The 20772-nt window shown below is 36.8% G+C and overlaps 1 protein-coding gene across 1 annotated transcript; it reads right to left on the reverse strand.

Moving 5' to 3' along the window:
- Positions 1-14965: 14965 nt before the first annotated feature.
- LOC125470019 (serine/threonine-protein phosphatase 6 regulatory ankyrin repeat subunit A-like) lies at positions 14966-20285 on the reverse strand. Its single transcript, XM_048568352.1, has 2 exons — positions 19519-20285; positions 14966-16314 (listed from the first exon to the last, which is right to left on the reverse strand). Exons 1-2 carry the CDS (start codon positions 20119-20121, stop codon positions 15292-15294), a joined length of 1626 nt encoding a protein of 541 aa, XP_048424309.1. The 5' UTR covers positions 20122-20285; the 3' UTR covers positions 14966-15291.
- Positions 20286-20772: the final 487 nt, after the last annotated feature.

A 20772-nucleotide genomic window follows, 5' to 3' on the forward strand; every position in this document is an offset into this window, starting at 1 on the left:
ATGAAAGAAGCAGTAAGAAAACAAAGTCACCTAATTTTGTTTTTTCTGTGCAGTAACGTCTGTTTTTGAGCTAGTTGGGGAGGATTTTTTTTTTTCAACAGTTTAATCGGAACTTGATCGAAATCTTGCACATTTGCTTCAGAGATCTCTTCTGTTTCACTGTGTTAAGATCAGAAAATTAAATTTGGATTAGATTGAGATTAATTTGAGATGTAGTTAAAAATAAAGGAAAACTAATGAAAAAGGTTTAAAAATTTTGAGTTTTAATAATAAGGACAAAATCAAGAGTAAAATAAATAATACCAGGATCGACTTTTTAGTGTTAAAATGTGGTTTTTCGTTAAAGTGAACAGTACCGCTGACTTTTCATTAAAACTCCCTAAAAATAATGTTATACAGAGTATAACCGTTTTTCAGAATCTGTAAAAAGCGTTCTTCTAATTGGTTCTCTTTTTCTTTTATGTGATTCCCCGGTTGTCTCAATAGGTGCAGTGGAAGATGAAACTGTTATAGAAGAGATTGCAATTTCTCTGCTAATGGACCGTGGAGTTGCTGGCTGGATGCTAAGGTCTTCAAAAATGTTGTAGATGAGGAAATCGTTTGAGTTCAATGAATTTCTCTTGCTTCCTAACCCGAGGTGAAAATTTTATCTCTGGCCTCTTAGTCTGAGAAACTCACTTGGCAACTGTTTTGATCTGCTGATTGATTGAAGACCAAATCTTTACAGGCCATGCCAAAAACCTTTTCACTTGATTTGCCAATGATTAGCATATTGATTTCACTCGTATCATCTTCAAGCACCAAGAACACTTTGTACCTTCATTTAAAAAAAAAAAATTCTTGTTCTTTCGCCGTGTTTAGTACCCACACCAATTAACTTTGATAAATTATCATTCACCTATAATATAGTCCGACAACAAAGTCTTATATATAATTTGAATTGACAAACATATATCATTTCATAAAAAATTAAAAAAAAAAGACAAAAAAAAAAGCATTTTTATCTTTACTATCACACAATGTGTTGTTGAGCTTTTTGTAAGTAAATTACAAGGAAGGTCTGCTACATTTCACCAATATGCTACAAGTATACCACCAATTGCCTTTGCTATTCCCTAGAAGCCAACCCCAAATTCTAAATACAAATGGAATGAGCTTTCCCATTTTCAAAATGTGGAGTTCTATCATGTTGCGAAGGCAATTGAGAAGGTAGGGGTCAGATGGATAGCACTACCACCTGCTTCAATCTTATTTCTATTAATTCATGGAATGCTTTTCAAGGAGGTGGTGCGTTTGGCAGAGATGAAACAATATTATGTTGATAATGCCAATTTGTCTGATGCCTTGCCACTTAATCAGAGGAAGTCACTAATTGCACAGACCCTTAATTTCTTGGAAGTCATTTTTCGGGATGTCAACAATCACAACAATTCAGGAAAGCATTGTGATGGCGAAGACTCTGCTGCGTGTTTCCACTTCAAGACTCTGTATACAGGGGACATTTCTCCTTTTGAGTATGCAGATATGGTTAAAACCACAACCCACAAGTCACCTAGTAATTTCTCAAAACTTGCAGAGAGCTTGTTCAAGAAGGGCTATGATATTGTTTCTGTTGGAACAGAGAACCATTTAGTGTTGGTGAATTTAAGAGACAAGGGCATTGATGGCTCAAGAGCTGAAAAAGTTTTGGAATCTGTCCGTATTGCAGCAATTACAAATAATGTTCCTGGGTACGTGTTTGTCGTGGTCCCTGTTGGTGTACTGTCCATTGAGTCACGCTTCTCATTTGAGACTATCGTCAGGGTGGAAAGATTGGAGATTGACAAAGGATATATCTTCCCTCAATTTGCTACAAACCCTGAGAAATTGTTTGTTGAATTCGAGAATGCTGGAGTTCCGATCACTGACCAGAAGATTTCAAGGATGTTTAAAGTAGTGGAAGACTGCCGAGCAGCTGGAATTCTTGTTATGGTAATCACGGGAGATAACCAGAACATTGCAGAAGCAATATGCCGTGAAATAGGCGTGTTTAGTACTGATGAAGACGTACATTCAAGAAGCCTTACAAGAAAAGAGTTTATGAGTACTATACGTGATCCAAAAGCCCATCTGAGACAAGATGATGGCCTTCTGTTTTCAAGGGTCGAACCAAAGCACATTGTGAGGTTGCTTAAAGAGGATGGTGAGGCTGCTGCTATAACTGTTGATGGAATGAATGGTGCATCTACTTTGAAGCTTGCTGATATCGGGATTGTAATGGCCATTTCTGGAACTGAGGTGCTTCTAGAGCTGAAGGAGAGTGCTGCTGCGTTCAAACAAGTCCCCACAATTTCTTTTTTAAGCCTTGAGGACAAGGCTAATTTTCAAGGGGGAAGTATTGTTATGTACCCAATTTGTAATTGAGGTTTATGCTCTAATTAAGAGTGTAATTGAGTGTTTTACTTGTTATTAGGGGAATTTGTTAGAAATGTCAGCTGGCAGTAGTCACACTTCGTGTATAAGAGCACCAGCTCCTTGGTTTGTAAACAGATCAGAATTTTACAAAAGAAATCAATATAAAAATATTGGAGCTCTGCTCCTTATCTTCCTCCTTCCCTCTCTTCTATGTGCAATAGTTAAGGTTGAGCGAGGGTTGAGATTTAGGTTCCAACATCTTCTGTGCTGTAATGGGAGATTTCTATTGGCCTTTCGGATTTCGGCATGCGAAAGTTCACTTATTTCTCTAATTAGATTGTGTATGCCTTCAATTCTTTATTTAATTGTTCTGTTTGCATTCGGGTGTGATGATCTAAATTTTATATGTTTGGAATTATTCACTAAACACCAATTTGTTACATTCAGGTCCACTCCACATTTAACAAGTTCAAATTCCATAGAAGTCGGTTTTGCAGATTGTGTCTGCAATTAGATCAGAGATCAACCGATCTTTTGTTATCATGCGGAAGATTGTTTTTGGGAAGGATCTAAAGCAATTCCTCTCTGTATGTTTACTCTCTGTATGCTTATTGCCATGTAGTTCTGTCTTTTCTAATTGATGAGTGTTCATGTTACACTGCGATTCATGATGATGCTTTAATTGTTTCTCGATTCGTAATTGTTTGTAATTAATGTGACATATTTGAATTGCAATCTGTGTTTGTATGAAAGGGATGGCATATCATGTTGCTGACTTAATTGTTTATGTTTTTCATATTTGCGATGGTGTTATGATTCATCAGGTGATTGCTGACCTGTGACTTTGTTTGGAGCTCACGTGGCTCCCGTTGGATTCAGTATGCTTTAGCTGCTGCCAATCCCAATTTACATACAATTTTTTTAATTTTTCTTGATTGGAATATGGGCTTTTTATTCGTACTTATCCAAAGTTCTGTAATTTATACAACTTTGATCGAAAGCCATGGTTTTTATTGCTGAAAATTGTTAACCTCTGTTTAGATATTCATTTACTCATTAAAATGGCGTTTTGGGTTCCGTAACCGAACCTCATTGCTCCTCTTTTTTTTGCTTTGAATTTGATAAACCTCTCTGGGTTCGTGAGCTAATACAGTTTTTGGGTACTAAGCCAAAATTTTGTTGGATAGGAACCCATAAACAAGTATGAGGAAGTATGTGAATCATTACTCAGCAAGGGTAATTGTAGAGGGATATGGTACACGAGTATAATTTGAAACCAGTTATGGTTGATTGGTGGTGGGGAATTGTAGAGGGATATGGTACACATAATTATAATCAGAATGGATACAAGAGTCTCTTTTAGATGGTGCACGACCTTAAGCTAAAGCTACAGGCCTGTTTTATATAAATACGTTTTTTTCACTTGCGGAAGCGTTTCCCTCTCAGTGGGCATATAATTGAGTTCAACATAGTTATATTCCTTGGCTTAAGCTTTCATTTTTCTTCCTTCTTTTATCAAAAAAGGTTAATTTTGTACTCATCTTTCAAGAATTATGCATAGTAGTTGTTAAATAGTTGTGGCATTTGAAAGGTCATGTAACTGACCTTAATGTGTTTTTTGGATTGAAAATTAGATGAGAAATACTGGAGAATGTAATTATAGAGATAACTTGGATTTCTACGTTTCTTGGGTATGATAGTTGCATTATTATGTTAGATAAAGTATATAACTAACATGCTAAATTGTACTGATAATATTTGCAGAATGTGGAAACAATATTGCCTGGTCTTCTAAATTTTCATCTTAGAGGCTGTTGGTCGTAGTGTAGAGGATGAAGTTCCGAAAACAGTTTGGAGTTTGGTTTTTACCAAGATTCATTATTTTTCCATTGTATTTTCCATTTGCAGGGTTTAAAAACCTTAAGTACCTAGAAATATGTGGTTTGGGACCGATGGATGTCTTCGGAGCTTAAGTGAGCATAATGTCAACAAACAAAATCTGAGGTGATAAATCATATACCAACTACATAATTACAAAAGGTACCAGTTCCACTGGAGGTCATACCGATGCTTTTAGGTTGTTTTTCAAGGTTTTGGAATGAAATAACCTTTTTATCCTAAAGAAATAGAAGAGATGATAACAACTATATCAGAACTAACTTTTGTATGCAGAGCAGGTATAACACCGAAAAAAAATGAGAGCAAAAATCTTTATATTTTCCAGACCTTTATGATAGGCGACTGACTTCATCATTCTGAGTGACAGAATTATGACCATAGATTAGTATGTCAAATCAATAACTAGCATAAATTAGTCACTGTGTTTGTGATTTATTTGCTTTTGGATTGTGGATTTGGCTCAATTTTTTTGGGTTGCATTTTGTGGTTCTTGCCTAATTGTTATTTAATTTGTTTTGTTTTGTTTTGTTTTGTTTTTTTTTTTTTTTTTTTTTGGTTTGGATAGGTGCTGTTGTCAAATTTTGTGCATCTCTTTTTAGAAGCAACTCATAGGTGCGTTGTACAGGTTAGCCGTATACTCATTTTTTATAAACTATGCATGGTATTTGTTAAATACTGTGGCATTTTAAAGTCCTTGCTTCCGTGACCTTGATATGGTACTGTATATTCGCTTTAAGTAATTACAATTTAGGTATGATGAAAAATTTTAAATTTGATTTATGCGTGTTTCATTTTTTGTCTTCTCAGATATCAATCTATCGGTTATCGATTTGTTCTTTGGATTTTACAATTTCTACACATGCTGCCAAAAAGAACTAGGAATAACAAAAGGAATCAGATGCTACAAAATGATAGCAATTTTGGCACTCCAATTGGTATTGAAATGTTTACTGAAAATGTTTGTCATACTAATGATGAGCATATGTTACCTGAAAGCCTTACATTTGCCGAACAAAGTTTTGTGATGCAACAAGAGTGCGATTCTCACGCTTCAGATATGACCTTAAAAAAAATTCTGAAGCCCAAAACAAGTCAACCAAAAAAAAAAAAAAAAAAAAAAAGGCACTCTGTAGCAATATGAATACAGCTGAAGCAACTGTAGATGAGATCGAATTTGACAATTTTAATCAGATGGGTAGGGGTGGTCAAGCCTTCTTTCAGAGAAGAAGATTAAGTTTGTCATCTTATTCGCTTGCAGTTTTTCTATTAACTTATAATTGTTTTGTTCTATTACTGATAAGTTACATTTGTTTTATTATATTACTTAAAATTCAGTTATAGTAGTTTCCCTTTCATACAATTTAATCCAACTTAATATTAGTCGACTTTGAGTAGGTCCAAATAATCCGACATGTAAATACTTAATAATCCCACCTTTTACTTACATATTTGTTAAAATCCTTTTGTTTTGTAGAAATATAAGTACAAGGTAGACAATTTATTCTTCATTACGAATATTTTTAGGGTTCGTTTACTAATCCGTAATAAAAATAGGTGGAATTGGATTGAGTGGGAATTGAATTGAGGAGAAGTGAAATCCAGATTTTGATTAAAGCTGTTTACTATAGTTTTCTGGAATCGGAGTATAAATGGTCATGTTTGAATATAAGTTGTTTACTAATTCACTTGAATCGGAATGAAAATTTGTATGATTACTAGAATGCCCTTTATTATAAATAAATATTTTATAAGAACTTATAGGAAATCAAGTCAATTGATATAAAATTAAAAATTAAAAACTAACCAACCAAACCCCAACCCAACCGTTCTCTCTATCTCTGCCCCAATCATCTTTCAACAATTTGAAATTCACGGTGGGTTTGAGGCCTATGGGAAGTGCTGGTTGTGGTGATGTAATTTCTTTGAAGTTTAGTTTACGGGGTATTTCGTGTTGATTTGAATGTGAGGAGTTTGGTTTTTAACATTGTGTTAAAAATAAAATAACTAAAATGAGCTCTTCTTCAACTTTCGCTTGATCTTGTTTTCTGGTTGTCGTTATTGTTGAGGATTGAGTTTCGAGAACAGTTTGTACTTTGGTTTTTACCAAGACTTATATATACTAACAATATGTATATTTTACTTTAACGTTTGCAATAGAATGAGCGTATTTCGATCCACCGTTTGGAATCTTTTTACTCGAACAAGTAGATTAGAAACCGAGTGCGATGAAGTTTGTAACCCAAAGTAAATGGATCTCATAAACAATTTGGTGGTTTCCAGTGCATATTGCTTTGCTTAAATGGTCAGAAAATCCTTTCATTATATTATCTATATTCAGTTATAATACTTTCACTTGCATACGATGCAATGAAATAGAATATTAGTTGAACTAGAAACGATTCTAATTATCCAAACATCAGGTTGGGTGCCACTTTAAATGTTGGAAAATTGAAAAAAAAGGATCTTGAGTTGCTGTTTTTGGATTTGACAATGTTGGCTTCACTGTAAGTTATAACAAACTTTAATTTCGATACATACATGCACACATTTATATACTAACAATGTAAATCTTACATTTACGATTCACTATTTGAAAATTTTCAGTCGAACAAGAAGATTAGAGTCCAAATATGAAGATTTTGAGACCCAAAGTAATCGGATCTCATGATCGAATTGGTGGTTTTCTAAGCATATTACTTAATGATATGGTGAGAATATCGTTCAGTTATACTATCTATGTTGACTTACAATACTTTCACTTTCACACAGTTGAATACAAGTCAGAATATCAGTTGACTTAAAACCGATTCTAATTATTCAACGCAGAACTACCTAATAATCTTACATGTAACATGCATATTTATTAAAACCGATTCTATTGTAATGCTGAATTATTTTTTCCCAACATCAGGTTTGGGTGCCACTTTAAATGTAACAAAACCGAAAAAGAATCATCAATTGCTCTTTTTTGACTTGGCTCCGGTGGCCTCGTTGTTGTAAGAATAGTGAAGTAAGAAATACCAACCTCCAAGTGAAAGATAAATCTATGGCATAAACAAATGACACTTGTCAAGATCCTACATAGTTTGTTATAAGGTTGTTAGATAGCAGTTAGTCCTAAGCTTAGTAAGAAGGTGTTGTAACTACATATAACAGTCCTTTTTGTAAACAGAAAAGTGTGTGAAAAATAACAAGTCTTTTCTTATCTCTAAATCTGTTTTCCCTCCTAACTCTCTCTCTCTCATTTCTTCTTCTTTCTTCTGCGTCATTTCTTCTTTCTTCATCTTTAAGGTTTCTGCAATTCTTACATGGTATCCTCGCTGTAGGTTGATCCAAAGCTTCCGCATACTATCTGATACATATATTTCTTTCTCTCAATCCTCTGATTTGTAAACTTTTCTGAGATTTCTGGGCTCATCAAAGTCCCGATACTCAAGATCCTCGTCTCCTATACAGTTTCCCACCAACTGTTGGATAAAAGTTCGAAGTCAAATACTCTCTTGTTGTTTCACCAATGGTTACAGCAGCGCAATTGCATATTGTGCAATCATCCATTACAAGTCTCATCTCTACAGTGTCGTCTTCTGTTACAGTCAAGTTGGATGATTCAAACTATCTTGTATGGAGTTTTCATATCAATCTTCTGCTTGACAGTCATGGAATTCTTGGGTTTGTTGATGGGTCCAAGTAATGTCCACCAAGGTTTCTTGATGAAGCGAATATTGAAGGGGTTGAAACTGATGCCTATCAGGTTTGGAAAATGCATGATCGGGCTTTTATGCAGCTTCTCATCGCTACATTGTCCTCCACTGCGATCTCCTGTGTGCTTGACAGTACAACTTCTCATGCCATGTGGACAAATCTCAAAGAAAGGTTCTCTACAGTTACAAAAACAACCATCTTTCAGATGAAGACAGAGCTTCAGAACATACATAAAGGGTCTGATTCAGTGTCTGTCTATCTGCAAAGGATCAAGGATGCCAGAGATCATCTTGCTGCAGCTGGTGTTCGATTTGATGATGATGGTGAAGGAAGATTTGTGAAAAACATGTTCATTTAAGCAACATCAATAGCATGCAATTAACAATTAAAGGCGGAATCATGCTTGTATGCACTTAAAAACAAAACATTTACCCATGAAATTCAAAGCCTAGTAGATAGGTGAACCAAGACTCAACTCAAAACAAAGTGAGTTGAGAAATCAATACCTTTGTAGATTCCTCTTTGCATAAGCAAAGGCTAATCACCCAAAGAGAGGGCCTTCATTCCTTGCATCTTAGATCCATGGATTTGGATGGATGAAAAGGTTTCTCCAAAGTTCCCAAAAATTGAGAACCTCTAATGATTCATCACCAAGCATAATGAAGAAGAAATGAGTGACCTTGGAGGAGTTTGATTGCTAGATGATCCCTCCAAGGTTGGCCGAAATTTTAGAGAGAAAGGAGAGCTTGTGTTCTCATCCTTTCCCCAAAAATAATCCTTTAGTAAATTTTAGGCTATAAAGTCCTTTATATAGTCCCTTCAAATAAGTGACCTAATGGACCAAAAGCCGTATTCTTTTACACATGGCCGGCCTATAGGTTTATTGGGCTTTCAAGCCCTTTGTTTATTCAAGTTGTCATACAACTTGAGTTAATGGGCTTGACATTCAAATCCCATTGGGCCTTGCGGCCCAAAACTAACCCGAGGTCTTTAACGAACTTATTCGTTTGATTAATTAACATATTAATTAATCCTAGCCTTAGATAAATAATTAAACCATTTAATTATTCTTACTCATCTCCGTTGTTTCTTCAAACTCTACCTTACTCGGTGAACGATCCATTAGGTTCCTTTTAGCGAGGCAGTGGGCGATTAAAACTCTTTCTAATCGATTGTGAATTGAAACTTACTTTCAATTCTCCCGTTAGTGATATTACACTTTTAGGGCTTCCACAAACCATGGTTGATGCCTAGCAGCATGTCATGGTTACCCAAGCTAATCAGAAGAGGTGGAGAACCTATTCAGTTTTAGGATTACAAATGCAATACGGTCTTTCTCTAATACAATACTCTTGACCACATTGTTTGGTTTGATAGTTTATTCATGTCTACTATCCAATGTGAGTCTTGTGCTTATATGATTACCTTGAATGTGATTTGGAACACATTCCTAAATCTTATTCATACTTTGGCCAAAGATTCTTAATCATATCATATAGTATTCTCCCTCAAACAGTTTGAAGGTTAAAGATCCCTTGTTGCGCATTCACTTGCCTCCATGGCTAAGTGGCTTAACCCCAACGATGCCATGGACACCCTCCTGATGGAATGACTTTGACATAATCAAAGATTAAGGACCTAACCACAAGACAACTGTGATGCCTCAGGTCAAAAGACTAATTTGCATTATCCCAACCATGAGTTCTCATGTGACATGAATATGAGAACTCTTCGTTGATCGTGTTCAGTGAACTCATTCTCTATTGAGCACCTACGTACTTGTCTTGATGTCACACACACCAATGACTCGAGACTAGTCACTCTCAAGACATAGCACGTACTGATCTTAACGGACTGTCAATGCCCAATTGACAATCCTATGATCAGGAACGTTTAGGATGTGTCAACGAAAGAATGGTCTCATGAATCTAACTTCTTTAGATCGCATTCTTCCAATCACATATTCCTTGGACTTATCGTTTAAGCATATAACATTTATATGAAACGGCTCAAACAATAATGTTTGCCCTTAATATTAAACTAGATTAGTTTAACATGTGAAATGTCCATAAAGTATCATCATATGATTGGTTTTAGGGCACATTTCCAACAGATGACATAATCATCCTTGCTTTAAAAGGGTTGTTTGCTGATTATAATACATTTCGGTGTGTTATTAGAGGTTGAGAGAATAGGATCTCTCTGAAAGAATTTCGATCCGGGCTTCTTGCTGAAGAAGTTATAATTGGACAATCTTGTGAATCTTCCTTGTCTTTTGGAATTGCAATGGTTGCAAGCACTCAGTCTGAAAAAGGAAAAGCTCTTAGTCTTGATCACAGTTCAAGCCAAGACTACAGCTTTAATGGTGGATCTACTTCTAATGGATTTCACTCTGGACAAGGGTCATTTTCTTCAAATGGCTCTGAACATATTAATGGTAGTTATGGCAATACAATGTTTTCTGGGGGATACAAGGGGACACATTACAGAGGTAAAGGAAGAGGCAGATTCCAGTATAACAATGGTCCCAGATTTCACTCTCTACCATACAATTCGAGTCCTGGAATTCTTGGCGCCCCAAAGGCTTTTCAACACACCTGTCCTGATCATCCAAATGCGATTCCCACTTGTCAAATCTGTAACAAGAAAGGTCATGTGGTTGCAGATTGCTTTCAAAGGCATAATACATCAACTGCTGGACATGGAGCAGCTATTCAATGTCAAATTTGTTGGAAGTTTGGACACTCTACTACTCAATGTTATCACAGAAACAACTTTGCATATCAAGGGAGACCACCCTCAGTTAATCTCACTGTGATGCAAGCAAGTCACAATCCTTCTTCATCATCTGAACAGTTCTGGGTTGCGGATACTGGTGCCACGTCTCATATGACTTTAGAACTTGCGAATCTTGACATGGCTACTCATTACCAAGGCATAGATACAATAACCACTGCCAGTGGTGCAGGTTTGACAATTTCTAATATTGGTACATCTACACTGCAAGCTCCCAGCCACATCTTTACACTGAACAATGTGTTGCACGTTCCTAAACTTTCACAACACTTATTATCCATATATCAACTCTGCAAGGATAACAAGTGTAGATTCATATGTGATGATATTTCCCCATCCCGTTTAAGTCTCCACAGCAGAAATCACCTGCATCATCCACATTTCATGTATGTTATCTAGCCAAACCAGTTACTACAAGCTTATGGCATCAACGATTAGGGCATCCCTTCAATAAAGTCACCTCTGCAATGCTTCAACACATCAACCCTTTTGCATTCACAGATACCTGTCACAGCATTTGTACTCCTTGTTTGGAAGGCAAATTTACAAAGTTGTCTTTTTCTTTTCCTGCAACTAAGTCTGTAACTCCATTAGAGGTTATTCATAGTGATGTATGGGGCCCTGCCCCTGTGATGTCATTTGAAGGGTATAGGTACTATGTTAGTTTTGTGGATGAATGTACTCGATATACATGGATTTTTCCATTAAGAAATAAAGTAGAAGTTTTTCAAATCTTTGTTAAGTTTCATGCCTACTTACATACCCAGGTTTCTGCACATATTAAAATCTTCCAAAGTGATGGTGGTGGTGAATTCATAAGTCATCAATTTCAACATTTTCTCACAACCAAAGGTATTTTGCATCAAAAATCCTGCCCCTACACTCCAGAGCAAAATGGCTTGGCAGAAAGGAAGCACAGACATATTTTGGAAACTGCCATCACCTTATTGCAAACAGCTACACTTCCTTCCAAATTCTGGTTTTTTGCTTGTTCCACAGCCATTTATCTGATAAATCGAATGCCTTGTATTTCCTTACAAATGCAATCTCCTTACCAGTTATTATTTGGTCACTCTCCACCTCTTACACACCTCAAAGTATTTGGGTGTGCTTGTTACCCTCTCTTAAAACCTTATAACACCTCCAAACTCCAACCCAAAACCACAACCTGTACATTTTTGGGATATCCAGCCAACTACAAAGGTTTTATCTGTCTAGATGGAATCATAAACAAAATCTATATTTCTAGACATGTTCTCTTTGATGAAACACTGTTCCCATACTCCACCACACTATCTGCTATATCTCCAATGCCTTCATCCACATCCAAGTCTTTCCTTCCTTCATCTGCACCACTCATACCATCAGTTTCATTGCATAATCATGTCACTTTACCATCATCACATCTTCATTCATCTTCATCTCAAGCCTCAGAGTCCTTGAGTCCAATTTCATCTAGTGCCACAGATTCCTTGTCTGCATCTACAACCTCAGAGTGTTTTCAACCACAATCATGTACAACTTCAGCATCTGTTCAATCATCTTCACTGCATAATTCCATGTCACTGTCACCCTCTTCACCCATAGTGTTTAGCCCTCATGCTGTTACATAGTTCCCTATCCTTGCTGATCCTGATTTCCAACAAGACCATCTAATTGTTGATCTTCCTATCCATATGAATCTGCATCCAATGCAGACTCGTTCCAAAAGTGGCATTGTCAAAAGAAAGGCTTATTCTGCATCAGTGGCTCTCCCCTCACCACTTTTAGAACCCAAAACATTCAAAGCAGCTGCAAAAATGAAAGAGTGGCAGTCTGCTATGCAAGAGGAAATTGCTGCTTTAAATTCTCAGCAAACTTGGTCCCTTGTTCCTCTTCCACCCCATAAAAATCTGGTTGGTTGTAAGTGGGTATACAGAATCAAACGAAATGCAGATGGTTCCATCTCCCGATACAAAGCCAGGCTTGTTGCAAAGGGGTACAGTCAGGAGGAAGGCATTGATTATGGTGAAACGTTCAGTCCAGTGGTTAAACCTACAACTATTCGATTAATCCTAGCATTGGCAACACAGTTTCATTGGCCTCTTCGCCAACTGGATGTTAAAAATGCATTCTTACATGGTTTACTCAATGAAGAGGTGTATATGGAACAACCTCCAGGCTTTCAAAGTTCTAGTCATCCCTCCACTTATGTATGCAAGCTTCAAAAATCTCTATATGGTCTAAAACAGGCTCCTCGAGCCTGGAATGAACGGTTTACAAGTTTTTTGCCTGGATTGGGGTTTCGACAGTCTCCAACCGATCCTTCTTTGTTTGTTAAACATACATCAGAGGGCACAGTTGTTCTCTTGCTTTATGTGGATGATGTGATTCTCACAGGGAGTGATTCCCAGTTGGTTTCCAATGTTATTTCAGCTTTCACTATGGAATTTGATATGAAGTATTTGGGAGTTCTGAACTATTTCTTAGGGCTTCAGATTCAATACACTTCTGATGGTCTCTTTGTTTCTCAATCCAAATACACCAAGGAGTTGATTGACAAGGTTGATCTTCAAGATTGTAAATCTTGTGCCACTCCTTGTCTTCCCCATCACAGACTGATCAAAGATGATGGGAAACCTTATCACAGTCCTGACCAGTATCGTAGTATTGTAGGTGCACTGCAATAGCTCACGTTTACTCGACCTGATATCGCGTTTTCAGTTAATCAAGCTTGCCAGTTTATGCACAATCCTATGGAATCCTATGTAGTTGCAGTCAAACGCATAATTCGATATCTCAAAGGCACTTCAGGGTATGGGATTCGATTTCAATAAGGACCACTCTATCTGCAATCCTATAGTGATTGAGATTGGGCTGGCGATCCCAACGATCGCAGATCTACATCTGGTTTCATTGTATTCCTTGGTTCCAATCCCATTTCTTGGGCTTCAAAGAAGCAACACACTGTTTCTCGGTCTTCCACAGAGGCTGAATATCGAGCCCTTGCCATCACTGCAGCTGAGCTTGCCTGGATACGCCAATTGTTCTGTGATCTTCACATTCCTTTGCCCTTGCCTCCCATGATACATTGTGACAATGTTTCTGCCATCGCTCTATCCACCAATCCAGTGTTTCATGCTAAGTCTAAACACATTGAAATCGATTACCACTTTGTGCGAGAACGTGTCACACGAGCAGATCTCCAAATTCAACATGTTTCTTCCTCTGATCAGTCAGCTGACATTTTGACTAAGGGTCTATTTGCACCCTTGTTCCAGTTGCATTGTGGCAATCTCATGCTCAGCTCCTACACGCATGAGCTTGAGGGGGGATGTAAGAATAGTGAAGTAAGAAATACCAACCTCCAAGTGAAAGATAAATCTATGGCAGAAACAAATGACACTTGTCAAGATCCTACATAGTTTGTTATAAGGTTGTTAGATAGCAGTTAGTCCTAAGCTTAGTAAGAAGGTGTTGTAACTACATATAACAGTCCTTTTTGTAAACAGAAAAGTGTGTGAAAAATAACAAGTCTTTTCTTCTCTCTAAATCTGTTTTCCCTCCTAACTCTCTCTCTCTCTCTCATTTCTTCTTCTTTCTTCTGCGTCATTTCTTCTTTCTTCATCTTTAAGGTTTCTGCAATTCTTACAGTTGTAAGTGTGAACAAATTTTTTTGATCCCAAATACTTTATTATTTATGCTTATACATGCTTTGTTTAGATTGTTGAAACTGCAAGAATTTTATGCAGCGTCACAGATGACTCGGCTTGACTTAAATCCTAAGAGGTTTAAAAAAGGTATTTATGATATTATCATATTGATTCACCATGATTTAACAGGTAGAACTTAGAGATTAAACAAGCACAATCTCAAATCAGGATTTAGTTTTGAATTTCTGTGCAGGTGCATTTTGCAACATCACCAACAGTTACTACTACACATTAGGGACAATTAAACAAGCACGTTGTAGAATCCATAAAAAATCATGTAAATTGTATATAGTTAGGACTTAGAAATTAGCTATTTTGTTGGTACATAGGCTCTTAATGCAAATCCAATAGAATCTAGATGAAACTGAAAGACTTATTATACCATGTGAATTAAGTTGCTTTGATTAATTTCTGGTGTGGGTATTTTTGCTAGCGATAATTCTATTCATACCACAAAGGATTTTATATACAAGCACGTATACTTGACAATTAAAGATCTCTACAAATCAGAAATACAATCAAAATCAAGTTACAATATTAATCCTTAAACCTTGAGAGAGTATTTCCTTAGACAATACTACTTCTCTAAGTAGCTACCATCGTGCATCAATGACAACAAACACTTCCACTTTGCATAGCAGATGGATTATTTATCATAACTAACCGACGCTCTTGAATTACCAACCCAGGTAAGATCGAGAAAGCGTCATTGACCTCGTTCATTACCCCGAATCCTAATTGCTACATGCAAACAGGGTGTCTGACCTAGTTAATTATTTTCTCAAGCCAACACACCGCGGCGGAGTAATTACACAACTGCAGTCGCATCAATCTCTTCAAAACGGGTTGCATCGTTACATGAAAAGGAGCCAGTAGTGGTCATGTTCTTGAGACATGATCTTGACCTGAAGTACATGCACCGCAACCACTTCGTCACCCAAATAAGAAACCGAATAGTGTGTATTGCGCCGACTATGGCCAGCAACCCATTCCAAAGATAGACGGAATAGCTGTAAATGCTTATATTAGAGTTAAAGTAAATGCTTATATATGAAAAATCGAAATAAGGAGGGACAATCATGAGCAGCACTTGTAGGTAGGTGAATGCCAGGAATGTGAGAGTGACGCACATGAACAGCGATAAGAGCCACATGCAAAATCGATTGTGGAGAGGAAATCCACTAATGAGCAAAAGGGTGACACTCAAAGAAGCAAGAAACGAGATGGTATTGTAATTTATGAAATCGACGAAGAGATCTTCCCAAATGTAGCCTAACACTGCAGTTCCAGCCATGCATGTTCTCTGTTCAGTGCAAATTGTTTTAGAATAATTGATTCCAGGAGAATCAATGGTAGTGTCTGTATCTGTATTATTAGTTTCCCAAACACCACCTGGTGGGTTGACTATGGCTTGAAAAGTCATCGTCGAGATCATCGTAGCCACAACCATCAGCATGCCACGTGTATCGACCACCCAATTACTCGGATATCTCAACCATTCCATCAATTTTATCCAGCACCTCCTTGCTGGCGTTGATCCCTTTTCCGATGATGCTACTCGTTTGTGAAGCTTCTTTTTCTTCTTTACCCTTCTTGGATTTGGTGCTACAACAGCAGCGGCGGCAACATCTGAGTTAGGATTATCATTTTCATTATTTTCCCTTCTGATTAATCCTGCGTCCATCAAAATCTGTTGAATTTCTAAGCTTCTGCTAAAGTCCTCTCTTGTAACGCTGCTGTACTCTAAGATATCTGACATGGTCAGAGATATCCCATTCACACCAGTTGCTTCTGCTCTTATAGCATCAACAGAAAGCAGGTAACGTATAGTCTGTAAATAATATATACACTTTTATTAATTTTGTGGAAATTATGCTCCTAAGGGGAGCAAACAAAAGAAAGTACACATAAATTTAGGTTAATCTCAATTTAGTATTTTGAATTTTCTTGATTTTCTACATTTGATATATCTAAATTTTTTTTTATCTCAGTTTGATCCTTAATTAAAGTCATAATTCTAAAACAGTTTCACAGATCCGTTAAGTTTTCCGACAAAAATTTCGTTAACTGATTATATGGAATCCATATGAACAATAACTGAATGACATGTATGAGCCTACTTGGTTATTAAAAAAATAAAAATTAACAAAAGAACTAAAATTAGAAAAAAAAAAAAAATTAAAATAATATAAACCTACAAACCTAAAACCTGAAAGGGTGAAGATCATTTAAAAGAAAAAGGAAGTCGTTCAGCTGACCATGAAGGTCTCCGACGACCACCACGGTAGATTCCAAGCCTAGCTGATCGACGTTTGCCTCTTTGTGAAGGATGTTGGATGTGCAGAGGATCAACTATCGACAACCTCTACGGGAAACACGTCGGGCAATTGGGTCGGGTTCAGATTTCTAGATGCCCAATAAAAAACAAACCTGAGGTTCCTAACCCATTCGAGACTAAGCTTTCCGTCGCCCGGCCAGCCAGCTGGGGTTTTCGGATTAGGCTTTGGCTACGATGGGTTGTCTTCGGATTCGAAGTTGGTCATAGCGGAAGATACCGAATCGATGACCGGCAACAGTTCTGCTGCAAATACTTCTTGCAACTTTTTGAGATGCAGATGGACGGAATTCTCTTTTATTCCAGTTGAAAGGGAGGTAAGGGAAGGGAGTGGGTTGCAGATCTGGGGAACGGAAACCCATATGCAGCACAAAAAGGAGTGGATTCATTCTACCGCTGCCCCATGTGCAGTCGAAGGGAGGGAGATAGAGGCTTTTGTTTTTTTGGTCAAAGGGAGATAGAGGCTCAAATTTGGTCATTTGCGATTCCTCTTCAATGTTTATCAGAGAAGTTATGGGGTGTAGTTAAATGAAGATTTTAAGGAGTAGGGATCATCCCTTTATTATTATTTTTTTTTTCATTTGCCTTTTCTCTTATTTGAACGGTCACGGTTATTTACGATAATATCTTATATTAATTTTTGTAAAAATAAAAAGATAAAATAGAGAATGTCAAAGGAAGAGATGGAAAAAGGTTGTAAGAGAATCCTAGTTCGAATTTTAAGGAATTTTAAAAGATTTTAAAATTATGGTGTAGTCAACTAGAATTTTAAAAGATTTTCAAAGAATTCATTCAAATACAGGGGTAGTCAATTAAATAATTTTAAAAGACTTTAGAATCCTAATGTAGCTAACTAGGATTTTAAAAGATTTTTATATAGTCTATGCAAATCTATCAATATTAAAAAATTCATAAATTTTGAAGAATTTCTTTCAATAAGAGATTTTATAGGATTTGAAAAGGGATTATAAGCATAACAAAATTCTACCTCCACCCTAGGATTTCTTTTCAATCCCCTCTCTCTCTTTCTCTCTCTCTATTTTCTTCCAGACATAGAACCTGCCAATCTGATTTCCTTTCATGTTCATCCGTCACCGTCCCAGTAGCAAACTACAACATTTGTAAAATTTTTTATTTTCTTTATTTTGGATTGTGTAATAGTATTTCTTGTAATGCTTTGATGGGAAGTGTTAATGGCTACTAACTGTTCTTGTAATGATTATGCATTCTATCTGAAGGTGTTTATTTTTTACCATATTAATTGAACTCTTCGAAATTACTACTAAGAATCTTATTATCAATTCAAGCTTTCTGGTCTTTTTCGTGTAATCATATTAGTGTAAGGGTGCAAGCATCTTCCAAAGCCTATTTATATTTGTACTTATATTGGTAGTTGTACTTAGAAACAAAACATTATGAACTAATCAATTGTTGAGGAAAAATGATTAATTTTGAGACATTTGATTTAAGAAGCATCACTTGTTTTGGTTAGTTAAAATTATTTTTCGTAAAGAAATCACAATGCAAATGAGAAAGGGAAAGAAAACACATATTTGATTAGTTTATATTTCCATATATATATATATATGTTTATGTCTTTTTCAAATTGTGCACTGAGAAAAGAATTTATACTGTAGGAGTCAAAAAAGAAATCCTAAGAAATACATGAAAGAAATCCTCATAAATCCATAAAAATCTATAATAATTTGTCCATTAAGAAATTAAAATTAAAAATTAAAAAGTTAAAATACTAGAAACCTAAAAGGGTGAAGATCGTTTAAAAGAAAAAGGAGGTCCACGAAGGTCTCCGACGACTACCACGGTAGATTCCAGGCCTAACTGATCGACGTTTGGCCTCTTTGTGGAGGATCTTGAATGTGCAGAAGACCAAGCTTGTCGACAACCACGACGGGAAACACGGGCAATTGGGTCGGGTCCGGATTTCTAGATGCCCAATAAAAAACAAACACGAGGTTCCTAACCCATTCGAGACTGAGCTTTCCGTCGGCCGGCCAGCCAACTGGAGTATCCGGATTAGGCCGCAGCGACGATGGGTTATCTTCGGATTCGGAGTTGGTGACGGCGGAAGACGCCTAATCGATGACCGGCAGCGGTGCTGCTGCTAATACTTCCGCAACTTCTTGAGATGCAGATGGACGCGATTCTTTCTTTTATTCCAGTTGAACTGGAGGTAAGGGAAGGGAGTGGGTTGCAGATCTGGGTAAGGGAAACCCATATGCAGCACAAAAAGGAAGTGGATTCATTCCACCGCCGCCCATCTGCAGTCGAAGGGAGGGAGAGTCTCAAACTTGCTCTGCAATTCCTCCTCATATGCGATTCCAGATAACTTAGTTTTTAAATTTTTAATATTTTAGTTTTTCTAGTATTTATGTGAACTCATATTGACACGTGGTATCTAATTATTCTTTACGTAGATGCATCAACAGAGATTTTAACAAATAATTTAAAGGATGTATAAAAATACCTCAGAATTAATTATAACTTTAGTACCAAGCTTAACAAAAAACCTTAAGGTACGAAATGTTAAAAACCAAAAAACAAAAAACTTCACGAAATTAATGCCATAAACTATATATAAAGGGGAAGAAACAAAAGAAACTTTACAAATGAACATATATTAATTAATATAGTAAAAAACTAAGAATATCCAGTATAGAAAATGGAAATATATATACGTACCTTAATTTGCCTTAGCATCAAAGCTAAGTGCAGGATGGTCACACCACCATCACATCCAGCTCTTGAGTTGAGGAACTCACCATTGCTGTCGTCTCTTTCAACCAACCTTTTCAAGCACTCTAACTGGTTGTGTTTAATACACAAGTGCAAAACTGTTTCTTTCGATCTGTTTTCAACTTTGACATAAATGGACTCAGGATTTTTATCAATCAACTTCTGCAGCACCTCAACTTCTCCATTCATGGCTGCATAGTGAAGAGGGATTCTTCCCTTTTCATCGCAACGCAAGCACGCATCAGCATACACAGATAACAAAGCTTCGACAGTCTCCTTGTGGCCCTCAGCAGAAGCCAAGTGCAGGGGCGTGCGTCCATCGGCGTCCACCCGCTCTGCAAGTTTGGGATTTTTAGTGCAAAGGGCTTTGGTAAACTCAGCGTGGCCGAGCAAAGCCGAAACATGCAAGGGGGTTCCAGTTTTTCCGGTCTGCAGGGATATTCTCCTTAGAATTTCTGTGTCTTTTTCAATCAATCTGTTTAAGTATTCCACATCCCCACTCCGTGATGAATCGTACACTTCTTCTTGATCATGCCGTGTGATCTCCATTGTTTTTTTTCTCTCTCTTTCTGAACCTTGCTTCACTTAGAAAAATTTTCTGAGAGCGATCGATTATTTGTAATAGCGAACAAAATGCGCGTATATCAAAAACACTCTTATAAGGTTAAATATAAAAGCAATTACAAAACGACTTTAAGGTGATTCGCGCATGGAATGATTCAAACCGTTGAAGCTTGTGTGGAGCTCGCAAATTATCGATGACCAAGACCATTCCCCATCCTGCATGCAAGTGGCTAAATGTGATACGTACACGTAGCAAAATTATTTTTGCGGAGAAATTTGAATGGAAAACAATAAAGGTTATCCCGAAGTAGTTGATGACCAATATTTATACTATCTATTTCGTTCTTTTATATTTCTTTTCATGTCGAGTTTAGTTGGAAGTTTTAAGTATTTGTGATAATTTTACCATATTGTGTTTCTATCAGTAGCAGGATCAAGTTTGGTGGAAAAGTATGCAAACGATGGAATTTTTTAGTGATTTTAGTTGGAGATAAAAAATACGCAAGGAAACTGTTCGATGAGAGATCAAGAAAAGTAAGGAACAAAAGTAATTTACCAATAACAGTAGCAAGAGGTCCGTTATGTTGTGTTTGGTTTGATAGCGTAACTTTCTGAATGCTACAAGGAAATGGCAGC

This window comes from the organism of the source record quoted next, unplaced genomic scaffold (genome assembly GCF_019419815.1).
Source record: "Pyrus x bretschneideri cultivar Hongxiangsu unplaced genomic scaffold, Pyrus_bretschneideri_v1 Contig48, whole genome shotgun sequence".
Lineage (NCBI taxonomy): Eukaryota > Viridiplantae > Streptophyta > Magnoliopsida > Rosales > Rosaceae > Pyrus > Pyrus x bretschneideri.

Bases quoted from the DNA above. Each gene is read 5' to 3' on its own strand.
- LOC125470019 (XM_048568352.1), bottom strand. From the start codon at position 20,121: ATGGAGATCACACGGCATGATCAAGAAGAAGTGTACGATTCATCACGG. The intron at 16,315-19,518 runs GTACGTATATAT...TATTATTTACAG, and splicing joins TGATGCTAAGGCAAATTAAG to ACTATACGTTACCTGCTTTC.